Source organism: Lagenorhynchus albirostris, chromosome X (assembly GCF_949774975.1).
Source record: "Lagenorhynchus albirostris chromosome X, mLagAlb1.1, whole genome shotgun sequence".
Classification (NCBI taxonomy): domain Eukaryota; kingdom Metazoa; phylum Chordata; class Mammalia; order Artiodactyla; family Delphinidae; genus Lagenorhynchus; species Lagenorhynchus albirostris.
In genome coordinates, this window is record NC_083116.1 from 1,824,696 (window position 1) to 1,837,087 (window position 12,392).

At 65.1% G+C, this 12,392-nt stretch overlaps 1 protein-coding gene across 2 annotated transcripts; it reads right to left on the reverse strand.

The window, feature by feature from the left end:
• Positions 1 to 1,341: 1,341 nt before the first annotated feature.
• On the reverse strand, positions 1,342 to 10,291 carry SLC6A8 (solute carrier family 6 member 8). 2 transcript variants are annotated; one of them, XM_060138667.1, is made up of 14 exons: positions 9,970 to 10,291; positions 8,367 to 8,498; positions 7,032 to 7,281; positions 6,476 to 6,608; positions 5,350 to 5,484; positions 5,155 to 5,258; positions 4,942 to 5,066; positions 4,190 to 4,302; positions 3,920 to 4,057; positions 3,738 to 3,840; positions 3,546 to 3,646; positions 3,286 to 3,456; positions 2,736 to 2,879; positions 1,342 to 1,899 (listed from the first exon to the last, which is right to left on the reverse strand). In XM_060138667.1, the coding sequence occupies exons 1-13, from the start codon at positions 10,229 to 10,231 to the stop codon at positions 2,739 to 2,741; spliced, it is 1,908 nt and encodes a 635-aa protein (XP_059994650.1). In that variant the 5' UTR covers positions 10,232 to 10,291; the 3' UTR covers positions 1,342 to 1,899; positions 2,736 to 2,738. The 2 variants fall into 2 exon arrangements, with proteins under 2 accessions (XP_059994650.1, XP_059994649.1); XM_060138666.1 differs by having other exon boundaries at positions 1,342 to 2,879; positions 9,970 to 10,290.
• Positions 10,292 to 12,392: the final 2,101 nt, after the last annotated feature.

Below are 12,392 nucleotides of genomic sequence, written 5' to 3' on the forward strand. Positions count from 1 at the left end.
ATTTTCCATCGTGTGGATGGATCACATTGTTTTCATCTGTTCCTCTGTCGGTGGACACTTGGGTTGCTTCCACTCCTTTTCTAATACCACTCCAATCAGACTTTGGCCCTTCCTCCCACACCAGACCTCTCTCATCCAGGTCTCCGCGATTTTGTCACCTATCTTGTCGCCAAACGCAGCTGGCGATCTCGGGCCTCACTTCCCGTGACGGTGGGCAGCACCCGACAGAGCCCATTGCTCCCTCCTCCCTGACGCCCAGGCCGGGGTTGGGGGGGTCCTCACGTGTTCCAGGACCCGTCTGGCACTCGAGGGCCCCTCCCGAGCCTCCTCAGACTCTGCAGCCGGTCCCCCCTCTTCTCTGCCACCTTTTTTTTTTTTTGCGGTACGCGGGCCTCTCACTTTCGCGGCCTCTCCCGTTGCGGAGCACAGGCTCCGGACGCACAGGCTCAGCGGCCACGGCTCACGGGCCCAGCCGCTCCGCGGCATGTGGGGTCCTCCCGGACCCGGGCACGAACCCGTGTCCCCTGCATCGGCAGGCGGACTCTCAACCACTGCGCCACCAGGGAAGCCCTCTGCCACCTCTTGAGTGTCCCAGGGCCACTCAAGTGCTTGGGCCACGTCTCCCTCTCCAGCTGCCCGTGGCCCCCCCCCCGCCCCGGCCTTGGGGAGCTCATTCCAGGCTCGGGGCCATCTTTATGTAATGAGAATTTCCAAAATTCTGTCTCCAGCCCAGACTCTTTCCAGAACTTCAAACTCCTTGTCCACCTGCCTACTGGACATTTCTACTCAGTTGACACCACCGTCCCCTCCAAACCTCCTCGTCTCCCTGGTGCAGGACCTGGCAACTGCCATCGTCCCTGGCATCCCAGCCATCCAAAAGCCTGTTGGCTCTGCCTCGCAAACAGGTCCCTAACCCAGAGACTTCTCACCTGCACTGCTAGTGCCCTGGTCCCACCCAGTGATCTCCACCTTCCTTCCGGGGGCTCTATCGGAGCCTCCTCCCCAGCCTTCTCCCTCGCCTGCCCTCGGAAGAGCACCTGTTCAGTGCAGCATTTGGGCAGCCTTTGCAAACCTCAGCGCCCGGACTTCACACCCACCTTCCCCGCTCGGCGTGCTCCTCTTTAGCACGCCGATATCCTTGCTCCCCAAGTATGTCAGCTCCGTGGGGAAAAGGCTTCCTGCCGGATTCGGATTCCTTCCCTGTTCCGTTCCAAGATCCCAGAACAGTGCCGGGTGCAGAGACCCTCAGGGCGAATACTTGCCCAAGGAAGCTGCTCGCGGCGGGGAGGCCTCCACCCGCAGCTCTGGCACCTGACAAACAGAGTGGGGGCAGGAGCCAGCTTTTGGAAAATGACATGTTTTTATTGCTATGTTTGCAGTGGCTTTTGAGCACAGTAAGGGTGTCCCCGCTGGACCGCCGCCCTCACCCGCCCCCCACCCCTCCAGCCCACGTCAGGGTGTGAGGGAAGCCTTTCTAGGGCCCCCTCGGCTGTCTCGGGATTGGACGTGACACAGACGTGGGTTAAGTGAAGCTGCTACGCGGAGGACTTGAGACGTGGAAAGTGCGTCAGCCTTAAGCTCGCAGGTGGGAGCCGCGCGCAGGATCCCTGGGGCGGGGGACGGATGCCCACCTCAGATCCCTGCCGAAGGGGCGCCCGGCCCAGGGCGCAGGGTGTGGGTCAGCCTGAGCATGCTGGGTGAGCAGCCCCAGGTCTGGATCCCCCCCGCAGAACCCTGCGTCGGCTCACCCTGCCGACCTGTGGGTAGAGCGGGGAGTGTGCAGACACCCACTGAGGTCCCCAACATGCACTTTTCCCACCCCAGTCTGGGGCCAGGGACTACACGTGCATACCCACATGACAGACTCACACACTTGACAGCTTGAAGCTTCTGTTTTGCCTATGAAAATGAGATCTATAAATTCACACTCCTTGGCTGGGGCAGAGGTGTAAGAGGGGCTGAAAGGGATGGGGCGTGGCAAGGAGAGGGACGTTGGGGTGTTTCTCTTAGAAATATACAAGCAGAAATCTCAAGTTTTTATAAAATGTGCAAAATACAAGCCTCATTTGCCCACAGGCACAATTTACACCTGGTATTCACCTTGGCTAAGAAACAGAGATCTATGTCTATACCCTATGTACTCACGCACACATGCACTCAAGCTCACACAACTGCTACTGGTGGCAACTGGCTCAGGAACTGAAGGTTCCCTTGCTGGCTGGCTCTCTAAGCTTCTAGAGAAGGGACGGGGAGAGGGGTCTAGCCCAGCTGAAATATTCGCCTTGGTTCTGCTGCCCGCCCCCCTCGCCTGCCCCCTCTGCTCTCCAGTCCCCCTGTTCCCCGAGCTGCCACTGCTGCCCCTGGGGTGAGGGGCCACCCAGGGGTGTGCTGGGCAGAGCCTGGAGAGAGGCAGGCAGGGCCTGGTGGGGTCAGGTGAGACATGACGGTAGCGGGCACTGGAGGGCGGGCGGCAGGGCTTGGGAAGCAGCGTGTGCACCAGCTTGGTTAAGGGGGGTGGGGGAGGCATCTATTTTTGGTGGGTTGTGATATTTTTGGCATTTTATTAAAAATGGAAAAAGTTATTTTAGTTATAAGCACTCTGGTGCTTCCTCCCCTCCCCCCCCAGGCAGACCCCATAGGTGTCAGGGAAAGGCAAGCCCCCTGGGGGGGTGGGGGGCTAGAGCAGGGGCTGCTATGGCTACGAGAGGGTGAGCTGGTGATGTGAGCCGGGGCACCTGTCACATGACGCTCTCCACCACCACCACCTTGCTGCTCTCAGACACTGGGGTCAGGGTGGTCAGGCCCCTGACATCCGAGTCCTGAGCTCTGTACTCCAAGTGGTGGAGGCCCCAGACGGGCTGCGTCAGGTGCTGCCAGCGCTGCGGGAGAGAGGGACACCTTGAGTCCCTGGGGAGGGGCACCTGCTTGTCCCTGGCCTCTCTCCGCTTCCCGCCACCTGCCACCAACCTGGGGCCCGGGGCCGCGCCCCTCCTGACCAGGCCCCGCTCCCTACGCTAGGGAAATAGGGGTTCAGTGGAGGGCCGAGTGGCTGCTAGAACAGAGGCTAGGGACAGGCCTCTCCTCCGCCGCCACCACCTGAGCGAGGCCCTGGAGGGCCAACTCTCCTCCCGTACACCCCCCTCCGAGCTGGCCCAGAGGCTCCGGCACAACGGTCTGTCCCTCCCGGCAGGCAGGTGGGAGAAGGGGCAGGGCGCTCTGGAGGTCACGTCTCCACCCAACGGGAGGGAGGGATGGTGTGCGGGAGACGGGGCGCGGGGAACTGACCTCAGCCACGGTCCCCTTGGCCCTGAGGAGGCAGCCCAGGAGGTGGAGGGGCACACACAGCATGGAGGAGAGCGCGAAGCCCCAGCCCATGGCCTCGCCCCACCACGGGTACACGTAGGTGTTGTTGTAGACCAGCGGCTTGTAGTACACCGTGTTGAAGATGAAGATGCCCTGCGGGCGAGAAGCCTCGCGCTCAGCCGGCAGCCACCACTGCGGGCCCTCGGTGTCCCTCGCCCTGCCCAGCCTCTCCCGGCCCTTACCATGCACACCAGCGGGGTGAAGAAAGACCAGCACCATTTCATCCAGGGGCAAGGTCGGTACCCGATCATGCAGGCCACGTCGTCCATGAAGCGGTCGGCTCCTGGGGTAACGTGAGGCCGGAGGGCCAGGGCTAGAGATGTACCACCCCTGACCGTGCCGCACCCCCGGCTTGCCTGTCGGCCCAGACCTACCGTACACCCAGGCGATCACCACGCACTCCCAGAAGGCCTGCCAGAGCAGGGTGGTGCCGCTGGCTGAGTAGTAGTCAAACAGCTGGAAGACATACATCCCGCCCTGGGGATGGAGCCAGGTCAGGGAAGGTGGCAGCCGGCAGCCTGAGGCCAGGGGCATCCCTCACCCTGCCCCCACTCACATCGGTCACCATGGAGAGATCAATGACAAAGCAGAGGGCGCAGCAGAGGGCCACGGAGATCTCTCTTTGGAAACGGAAGTAGTAGGAGGCCGGGAGGAGGTCCAGCAGGCCGGTGATGAAGCCTTCCACACCTACAAACTGTGGCCGGGCAACTCAGGCCGTGCCCCTCCCCACCCACCTGCCATCTCCCGTCGCCCAGTGTGCCCTCTGCTCGCCAGTCCCCCTCCCCCCCACCTCCCAGCCCCCTCTCTTGCGTCCCCCCTCTCAAACCTGGCTGTCAAGGCCAAGCAGCAGCAGCATGAAGAAGAACAGAGCAGCCCAGAGCGGGGCCACAGGCATCAGCGTGACGGCCCGGGGATAGGCGATGAAAGCCAGGCCAGGCCCTGAGGGGGAAGGGGCAGGGTGTGGACACCTGGAGCCCCCCACCCACGACCTGTCCCCCTCCACCCTGCACCACGGTACCAGAGGACTGGACGATGCCAGGGCACCCTGTGGCCAAGGGCCTTTCCACTTCTGTCAAGACACTGCCGGGCCACTCGGGCCCTCGTGTGTGTGTGTGCGTGTGCGCGTGTGCGTGTGCGTGTGTCTGCACGCGCGCGCGCCATACCAGGGGCTGGAAGGTCCCCGCAAGCCCTTGGTAGACCTGTACTCGTGAGTGGCGTGTCTGGCTCAGCCTTCTGTACCTGGGTTCCGGCAGCTACTGTGGTCGCAGATCACCACTGACCCAGAGAAGGCCGAGCTTTCCCTCTACAACACTCAGGCAAGTGTGAGGACATACCCCGAGGCCCCTGGATACAGATGGATGGGGGCTCGGGGCTCCACGTGGCCTGGCCTGAGGTGGCTGCACAGCTGTGCCTCGCAGCTGCTCAGCCAGGCCTCCTGGCCCAGAGTGATGTGACAAATTGAGTTTGAATTGTTCTCATTTCTCAGAACGTCATTCTGTGTGCGTTCGCGTACACGGTCCCTTACGACAGCAGCTGCCGCTGCTCCGGAGGCCGGGCTGGGGCTTGGGGCGTCTTTACCTGATTCCGCCACCTTGGAGATGTGCACGCCCTGCTCTGTGGCCATGAAGCCCAGGATGGAGAAGACCACGAAGCCAGCAAAGAAGCTGGTCCCGCTGTTGATGAGTGCGAGGATGATGGCATCCCTGGGGGCAGAGGGGACCGTGTGGGCTGGTGAGACTGCCTGCTGCCCACGGGCAGGCAGGGCAGGGGTGGCAGGGCTGTAGTGCCTACTTGTAGCAGTTGTTGTTGAAGCGATTGTAGCTGCCCAGGGCCGTGAGGGCCCCCAGGCCAATGGCGTAAGAAAAGAAAATCTGGGTCCCGGCATCTATCCATACCTGGAGATGAGCGAGGGGAGAGCAGGTGTGAGGAGCGCTGCTAGGCCAGCCTGCTCCCGCACAGTGTCCCCCCACCCGACCTCCGCCTCACCTGAGGGGACGCCAGCTTCGACCAGTCAGGCTTGAGATAGTAGATGATGCCGTCCACGGCTCCAGGCAGCAGCACTCCACGCACGAGCAGCACAACGAGGACCACGTAGGGGAATGTAGCGGTGAAATACACGACCTGGGGGACGGGGGTGCTCAGAGGGGTCCTGTGGCACCCACCTCCCCCGCCTGCGCAGGGCTGCCAGGAAGGCCACCGTCCCTGCTGGCCAGTGTGCTCAGTGGTGAGGAGGGAGGCCACCCAGTGGCACCCCCTTCTACTCATCAGAGCCATGACTCCTCCCAAAGGAAGCTGGGTGCTTGGCTGGGGCACCAGCAGCCCCACGGCGAGCACAGGTCAGCTGCAGAGGGAGGGAGAGGCAGGGCCCTCCCCTGGCAGGGAGCGAGGCCGCAGCCCGCACGCAGGTCCCACGCCTCCCGTGCCGACTCCAGGTCCTGGTCTGCAGAGAGGCGGGGGTCCTTGGTGCCGGGGATTAGAACTCACCTAGCCAGAGACAGAGGCAAGATCAAGACGGCAGCAAAGGCCTCTGCCTCCCACGCAAGCAGCGCCAAGCGGCTGCTCTGCGGACCCTGCTGGAACGCTCCCGCCCTCCAGAGACCTGGCCGTGTCCTGCGTGTCCCGCAACCACCGGCAGGCTGTCTTATTGTGTGTCTGTTCACACAGTTGTGCCCACAACCTGACAGGGAGCCCCTGAGGGAGGGATGGGTCCACGCTCCCCGCTGGGTCCCCGAGGGCAGACAGGCAGGTGAGAGAGACAGACCGAGAAGGTCAAAAGCTGACGCAGAGCCAGAACCGAGAGGAACTGGAAGGGAGGGAAGGCAAGACAGGAAAAGCGAGCCAGGGATGCCCCCCACCCCAGGGAAGGGGCAGCCGCTGCCGGGGCCACTCCACCTCCACTCGGGAGGGAAGGCTGCCGGGCCTGGAGGCGCAGGGTGGAGAGGACTCTCCAGCCAGGGTTGGGGATCAAGTGGTCCGGACTGAAGTCCCTGCCCCTCCTCGGGCTCTGGCCCTGGTGCCGTCTCCTCCCTCTCGTGGCAGCAGTGGTCGCTGGCAGACACCCACACCCCCCCAGGCAGTGCTGCCCCCAGGCCTGCCGTCACCCCGGCTGTACCTTTCCTGTTGACTTGACCCCCTTCCAGACACAGAAGTAGACCAGCACCCAGCAGGCCAGCAGACACAGGGTCACCTCCCAGTTGAGGGCCCCCGGAACCTCCAGGCCCCCGGAGAGCCGCAAGACTTTGTTCCTGGGGGAGGGAAAGCCCATGAGGTCTGTGACACCAAACGGCCAGGAGACTGGGGGTGTCCCTGGGGTGGCGCCTCCCGCCCTCCCCCCACCCCCGCTGCCTCAGCCCTTGCGTCCAGCCGGTCTCCCCCATGCACCTGGCCAGCCCGGGCCAAGCCTGCAGCCTGGAGTCGCTGCAGTCTGTGTCCCCGGAGCCTTGGAGCCCCTGGCGGTCCGGCCCCACGCCGTCCCCAGCAGGCCCAGCAGCAGCCCCCCGCTTCCCTCCCTAGGTGGGCAGGCACCGCCCGCTCCGCATCCCTGGCCTCATCCCCCCAGGGCGGGCCCCGACACACGCGCGCGTGCACACGCACACACATGCAGACTTGAGCTACGTGTGGGAGACCAGAGAGACAGGCGGGGCCTGGCCCAGAGGTGCCTGACTCACTCCCAGAACTCGATGACAGGGGACCGGCGGTCAGCAAGCTGGTCACAAGTGAGGTTGGCCAGGGTGGCATTGGCACAGTCTTCGTGGCGGAAGATCTCCACACAGTCGGGAGTGTTCCAGGTATGGCCACACGTGGCCCAGGGCAGCGTGGTGGTGAAGGACTTCACCAAATAATAGAAGCCCCAGGCCAGCACCATGATGTAGTAGGTGTTGCAATAGAAGACGATCACCATGGAGGCGTAGCCCAGGCCTGGAGAAGAGCAGAGTTTCCATGCAGGCTCTTTTCTGGCCAGTTCCCCATCGTCCCCACTATCTACATGGCCAGGCACTGCCAGCGGTCCCTGCTGGACCCCAACATCCTGCTCCCTGCATCTGCCGTCCTCCCCCTCCTCCGCCATCCGTGCAACTAAATCCTTCTCTGTTGCTGTCCAACCAGACCTCTCCAAGTCCCCTTGGAGTCTCCCTTGCACTGTGTCCCCAGCGCTAGGCTAACTCCTCAATCTGTCCCCCCAAATCAGCCCCTGCTCCCTGCCCCCGCCCTGCTTCACCTCCTGCATCCTCCCCAGCCCCAAAGCAGAGCACACATCCTGCCCCGGTCTGAGAGTCAAGTCCTCTTGTTTCCCTAGTCTCACATACCTGTCCCCTTCTGGGTCCCACTGCCACCATGACGGTTGAAGGAAGGCCATGCCTCCACCTGCCCCCCACCCAATGGCCTTCCGTACCAGCAGCTGGGGGTTTTCTGGGGACCTGGGGCAGCGTGGGAGACAGTCACCCTCTCAGGAGGCAACCTTGGCCAGTCACTTACTTCACCTCTCTGTGCCCCAGCCAACGAGGACGGTAACAGTAGGACCTACCTCCTAGGGCCTTAAGCTGATGGGGGAACACTGCTCACACACAGAAGGGGCTTGGTGGTAACCCTGCCCACTGGTCCTTCCCTTCAGACCCTGAACTTTCAATGGCTCCCGTCCCAGCTCCTTAGGCTGGCCCTCTGGCTTCTCCTGCCATCGCGTCTCATGCCCAGCCACCCTCTTTTCAGCCCCAGCGAGCCAAGTATACTCGGCAGGGCCTGTCCCGGGTGCTGCTGGGACTGGGCTTTCTCGCCCTGGTGGAGAGGTCCATCCCCCACTCTAGTCTCCACCTCCCCAAGGTCAGCCAGGTGGTCTGCATGTCCTCCAGGTTCTCCCTCACAGCTTGGGGGGCATCCCAGGCCTGGTGCTCAGACAGGAGATGCTCAGACTTGAGGTTTCTCAAGTGGGTACCAGCTTTGCCCCAGTGGCGGGAAAGGGGAGAGGTCCCGGAGGGAGAGGGTGAGAGGGGCTAGCTGGGGCTGCTCACCTTTGAACAGGGGGCAGATGTTCCACACGTTGATGCTGCCGGCCTTCATGAACTGGCCCAGCGAGATCTCCAAGAAGAAAATGGGGATTCCTCCGACCAGGGCGATCAGGATGTAGGGAATGAGGAACACACCTGGGGGATGAAGCTCAAGGTGGCCACTTGCACAGGGTGGCCCCTTAGCCAGGTGGGGACTTGACCCAAACTCCTCAGCCAGGCCAGGCCAGCCAGCCTGGCTTTCAGAAGCCCTGGGAGGCGGGTGGAGCCCCAGATTCAGGCTCCGCCCAGAGCCCATCATAACTTCCCACTGAGTGAATCAGTGCAAGGGGTGGCTGCTGACTCAGGGGCCCAAGGTGAACAGTCTTGGGGAGGTGGAGTGTCGAGGGGCCTACGGCAGCCCCTGGGCCTTAGAGCCCTGTTTCCTGGGCTGGGGGTCCCCTACAAGGCTTCTGCCCCTACTCACCTACGGTGACCTAACTAACGGGCACGGAGGACACATGCACTTGTGGACACAAGCCACTCCGTGGCCGGTGCTCAGGCCCGGGGACGTGCTGAGCTTGGGCGAGGGGAAGGGAGCCCTGGACTGTGCCGGCACCCAGACTCTTTCCTGCAAGTGTGAAGGTGCAGGGGAGCGGGTGGGTGGGTAGGTGGGTAGCAGTCGTCTGCCAGTGGGCAGAGTGGAGGGTGTCTGAAAGGGCATATGAGCAAGGACAGGAGACAAGGTTGGGGGAGGCTGGCAGGGACTTCAGGCTGGGGGTGGGGGAGCCCTTCTCCTCTCCAGGCCCCCTACCCTTGCCCCCGCTCGGCACTCTCCACTACTCAAAAGCTGAGCTTGGCTTCAGGTCTCAGCATCCTTCTTGCTTGTGACCTTGGGCAAAGGCCTTCTCTCTGGGCCTCAGTTTCCCACCCGTCCGTCATCTAGTCCCTGCGGCTTCCCACCAACCCTGGTGCTGCTTTGCAGTCACAGGACACACGCGTGCCCATCGCTGTTGCTAAGCTGGGCTGGGGCGGGCATGGGGTGTGCATGCAGTGTGTCCAGCGGCGGCGCCAGGCGGCCCAGGCTGCAGGCTTCCCAAGCCTGGCTCAGGCACCCAGTGTTCCAGGCCCAGGCTAGAGGGGAGGGAGGGGAGGGGAGGGAAGGGGAGAGAGGGGAAGAGAAGAGAGGAGGGAAGGGAGGGGAAAGCAGAGGGAGGGACAGAGTGGCCCATTGTGTGTGTGTTCGTGTGTGCACACGTGGGGGGCCCACACAATGTGCCACTTGTGTGCCTGACCTGTGGGGGCAGCCAGGGCTCCTCACCTCTGGAAGCCCCCCCAAGGGGGAGGCCTCGTCTTGCCACCTCGGTGGCCAATCACTTCGGGCCCAGAGTCTGTGGGGGCAGCTCGGCGTTTTCGGCAGGAGGCTCGCCGGCCCCCTCCCCCCACACGCTGCCAGGCACATGACCGGCCGGGGGGGGGGGGGGGCGGAGACCGCCCGGCTGGGCCACCGCGCGGCGACGGCGGGCGAGGGGCCGCCCCCGGCCGTCCCGGGGGGGCCTCCCCACCCCCTGGACTTCGCACGGGCGCCCCGGCGGGGCCGGCGGCAGGCGGGGGAGGGGCCCGCGCTCACCTCCGCCGTTCTTGTAGCACAGGTAGGGGAAGCGCCACACGTTGCCCAGGCCCACGGCGAAGCCCACGCAGGACATGATGAAGTCCATCTGGCGCGTCCAGGTCTCGCGCGGCGGCACGGCCAGGTGGCCGCCAGGCGCCCCCAGGCCCGCGGGGCCGTCGGCCTTGGCCGGGGCCCCGTCGGGCCCGGGCGCGATCAGGGGGCCCTTCTTCTCGTCGCCGGACACGCTGTAGATGCCGTTCTTGGCGCTCTTCTTCGCCATGGCCGGGGGCGCGGCGCCCCGCGGGAGCGGGCGGGCGGCGGGGGCGCTGGCGGCACTGGGGGGGGCCCGAAGGCGTGGGCCCGCCGGGGGCCGGGGGCGGCCGGACCGGGGGTCGGGGCGGCGGGCGGGCGGCGGGCGGGGTGCGGGACGGCGGGGGCGGCGCGGTCAGAAGCAGTCCACGAAGCACTTGAAAGTGAGCCTGAAGAATCTCATGTGTGTCGGGGGCCCGGGGGCGCGCGGGCGGCGGCGGGGCCCGGCCGGGCGGCGGCGGCGGCTCCCGAGGCTCCTGCCCGCAGCTCCCGCGGTGGCGGCGGCGGCGGCGGCGGCGGCGGCGGCGGTTGTTCGGCCGGCCCGAGGCTCAGCCTAACGGGGCGCGGGTGGCAGCCGGAGCCCACCGGAGCCCACTGTCTGCAAGCTGCGGCCGGAGCAGGGGCCTACGGCCCGCGCCCCCCGCCCCGGCCCGGACCCGCGCGGCTGCTCGGCTCGCCCGCGGCTCTCCCGGCGGCGGCCTAGGCGCGCTCGCCCCTCCTTCCTGGCGGCGGCGGCGGCGGCGGCGGCTCCAGCCGCTCTCGGGGCCGCGGCGGGCTCAGCGACTCGCCACTGCGCTGCGATCCTGCCTCTCCTCCCCGGTCCGACCGGCTGCCGTTTAAGAACCGACTTCGGGATGATGTCACTGTCGCCCCACCCCCACGACTGGACTGCTCCCCCTCCCCCTCCTCCGTCCCTCCCTCCCGCCTGCCCTCCTCGTCACTCCGCCCACCTCCTCCCGCCCTCCTCCCGAGGAGGCGACGCCGCTCCAGCGGGAAGCTGGATGGCTGCTACCTGGGGCGCCGGCCAGCACCTCCTTCCCAGGAGCCGAACCGCCCCTGACCCCAGGTTCACCCGGGCCTGGTTCACGTCGACCCTCCTAACCTGCCCTTCCCGGTTCTAGGCCAGCCACTACCCTGGCTGCCTTCTCGACATCCTTGCCCCACCTCTTCCCTCCTCCTCCTTCCAGCCTGTCCCATCTCGGTCCCTTCTCTGACTCCCAGCTGCAGCTTGGGCCACTGTTGGGTACCAAGGCCTACAGCTTTCCGGCTCCCCTGCACCAGAGGGGGTGCAGGGTGCTTCCGCCTCCTGCAGGGCTGGGCCCAGCTGGCCAAATCATGGAACGGCTGGGGCGGGGGTGTGGGTATGCTTCCAGGTGTGTGCTGTGGGGCTTTGCCAAGACCCTGTCTCCTGCCATTCGGCCCTCCCTGAGGGACACAGCACTGGTAGCTGGGGGTCAGGGTCCCAGCTCTTGGAGTGACAGGTCTCCGTGAGTCTCCTAAGCAGGCAGAGGGGAGCCTGCCCAACCGAGGGACAATGCTACACCTTTTCACCAAAGTGGAGGGTGGTAGGGATTCCTGCCACCCCTACCCCTGCCTGACTTATGTGAGACTCTGGCAGGAGTAGGGTAAGGCTGCCCCCTGGTGCTTGGTAGGTGCACAGACCCTCCCCCAGAGGCCTCAGCTAAGAGGGCCCAGCTCCGCACCCTCTGTGCTTCTCTCCCCAGGGACCTGCAGGCCTCCCCGGCAAGGGCAAGGTTGTTCAGCTGCTTCCCCATCAGCAGCTGAGCAGCCTGTTCGGAATTTCCCAGGGCCAAGAGTAGCCATAGGATGGGGAAGGAAGGGGTCATTATCCCGGCTGGAGATGTGAAGTGTGCCCGCCCCCACCCCTGACCCCAGTCCCAGGCTCCCCAGTCGCCACGCTGCAGTCCCCAGATGGCTCATCCCGTTAAGCTAAACCCTCAGCCATCCGGGCGGCTTTAGGAAGAAAAGCAGTTCCGGCCTGAGCCAGCTTGAACCTGTTAGGTGAGGGAGGGGCAAGCCTTAACGGGCCTGTGTGGGAGACAGGCGGGGTCTCCAGTGTTTAGGTGGAGCGGGGGCACTGGGGGCTCGGGGACCCTCGAGGGGGCGGGGTCCCGGTGCTCCTCGGGAGACCCAATCTCGAGTCTTCCCTGGCCCAGCCTACGAGTGACCCGTAGATGGCCTGGGGAAGCAGGGGCCACCCTCAGGGCGAGGACAGGGGGAAGGGGCCTGGCCCAGTGAACCGCAGGCACCCCTATGCAGTCTGAGAGGGGAAAGAGGATCCGGTGGAGTAAGTGGAGGGGAAGGGGCAGGGCGTGCTTGCGGCCGAGGGT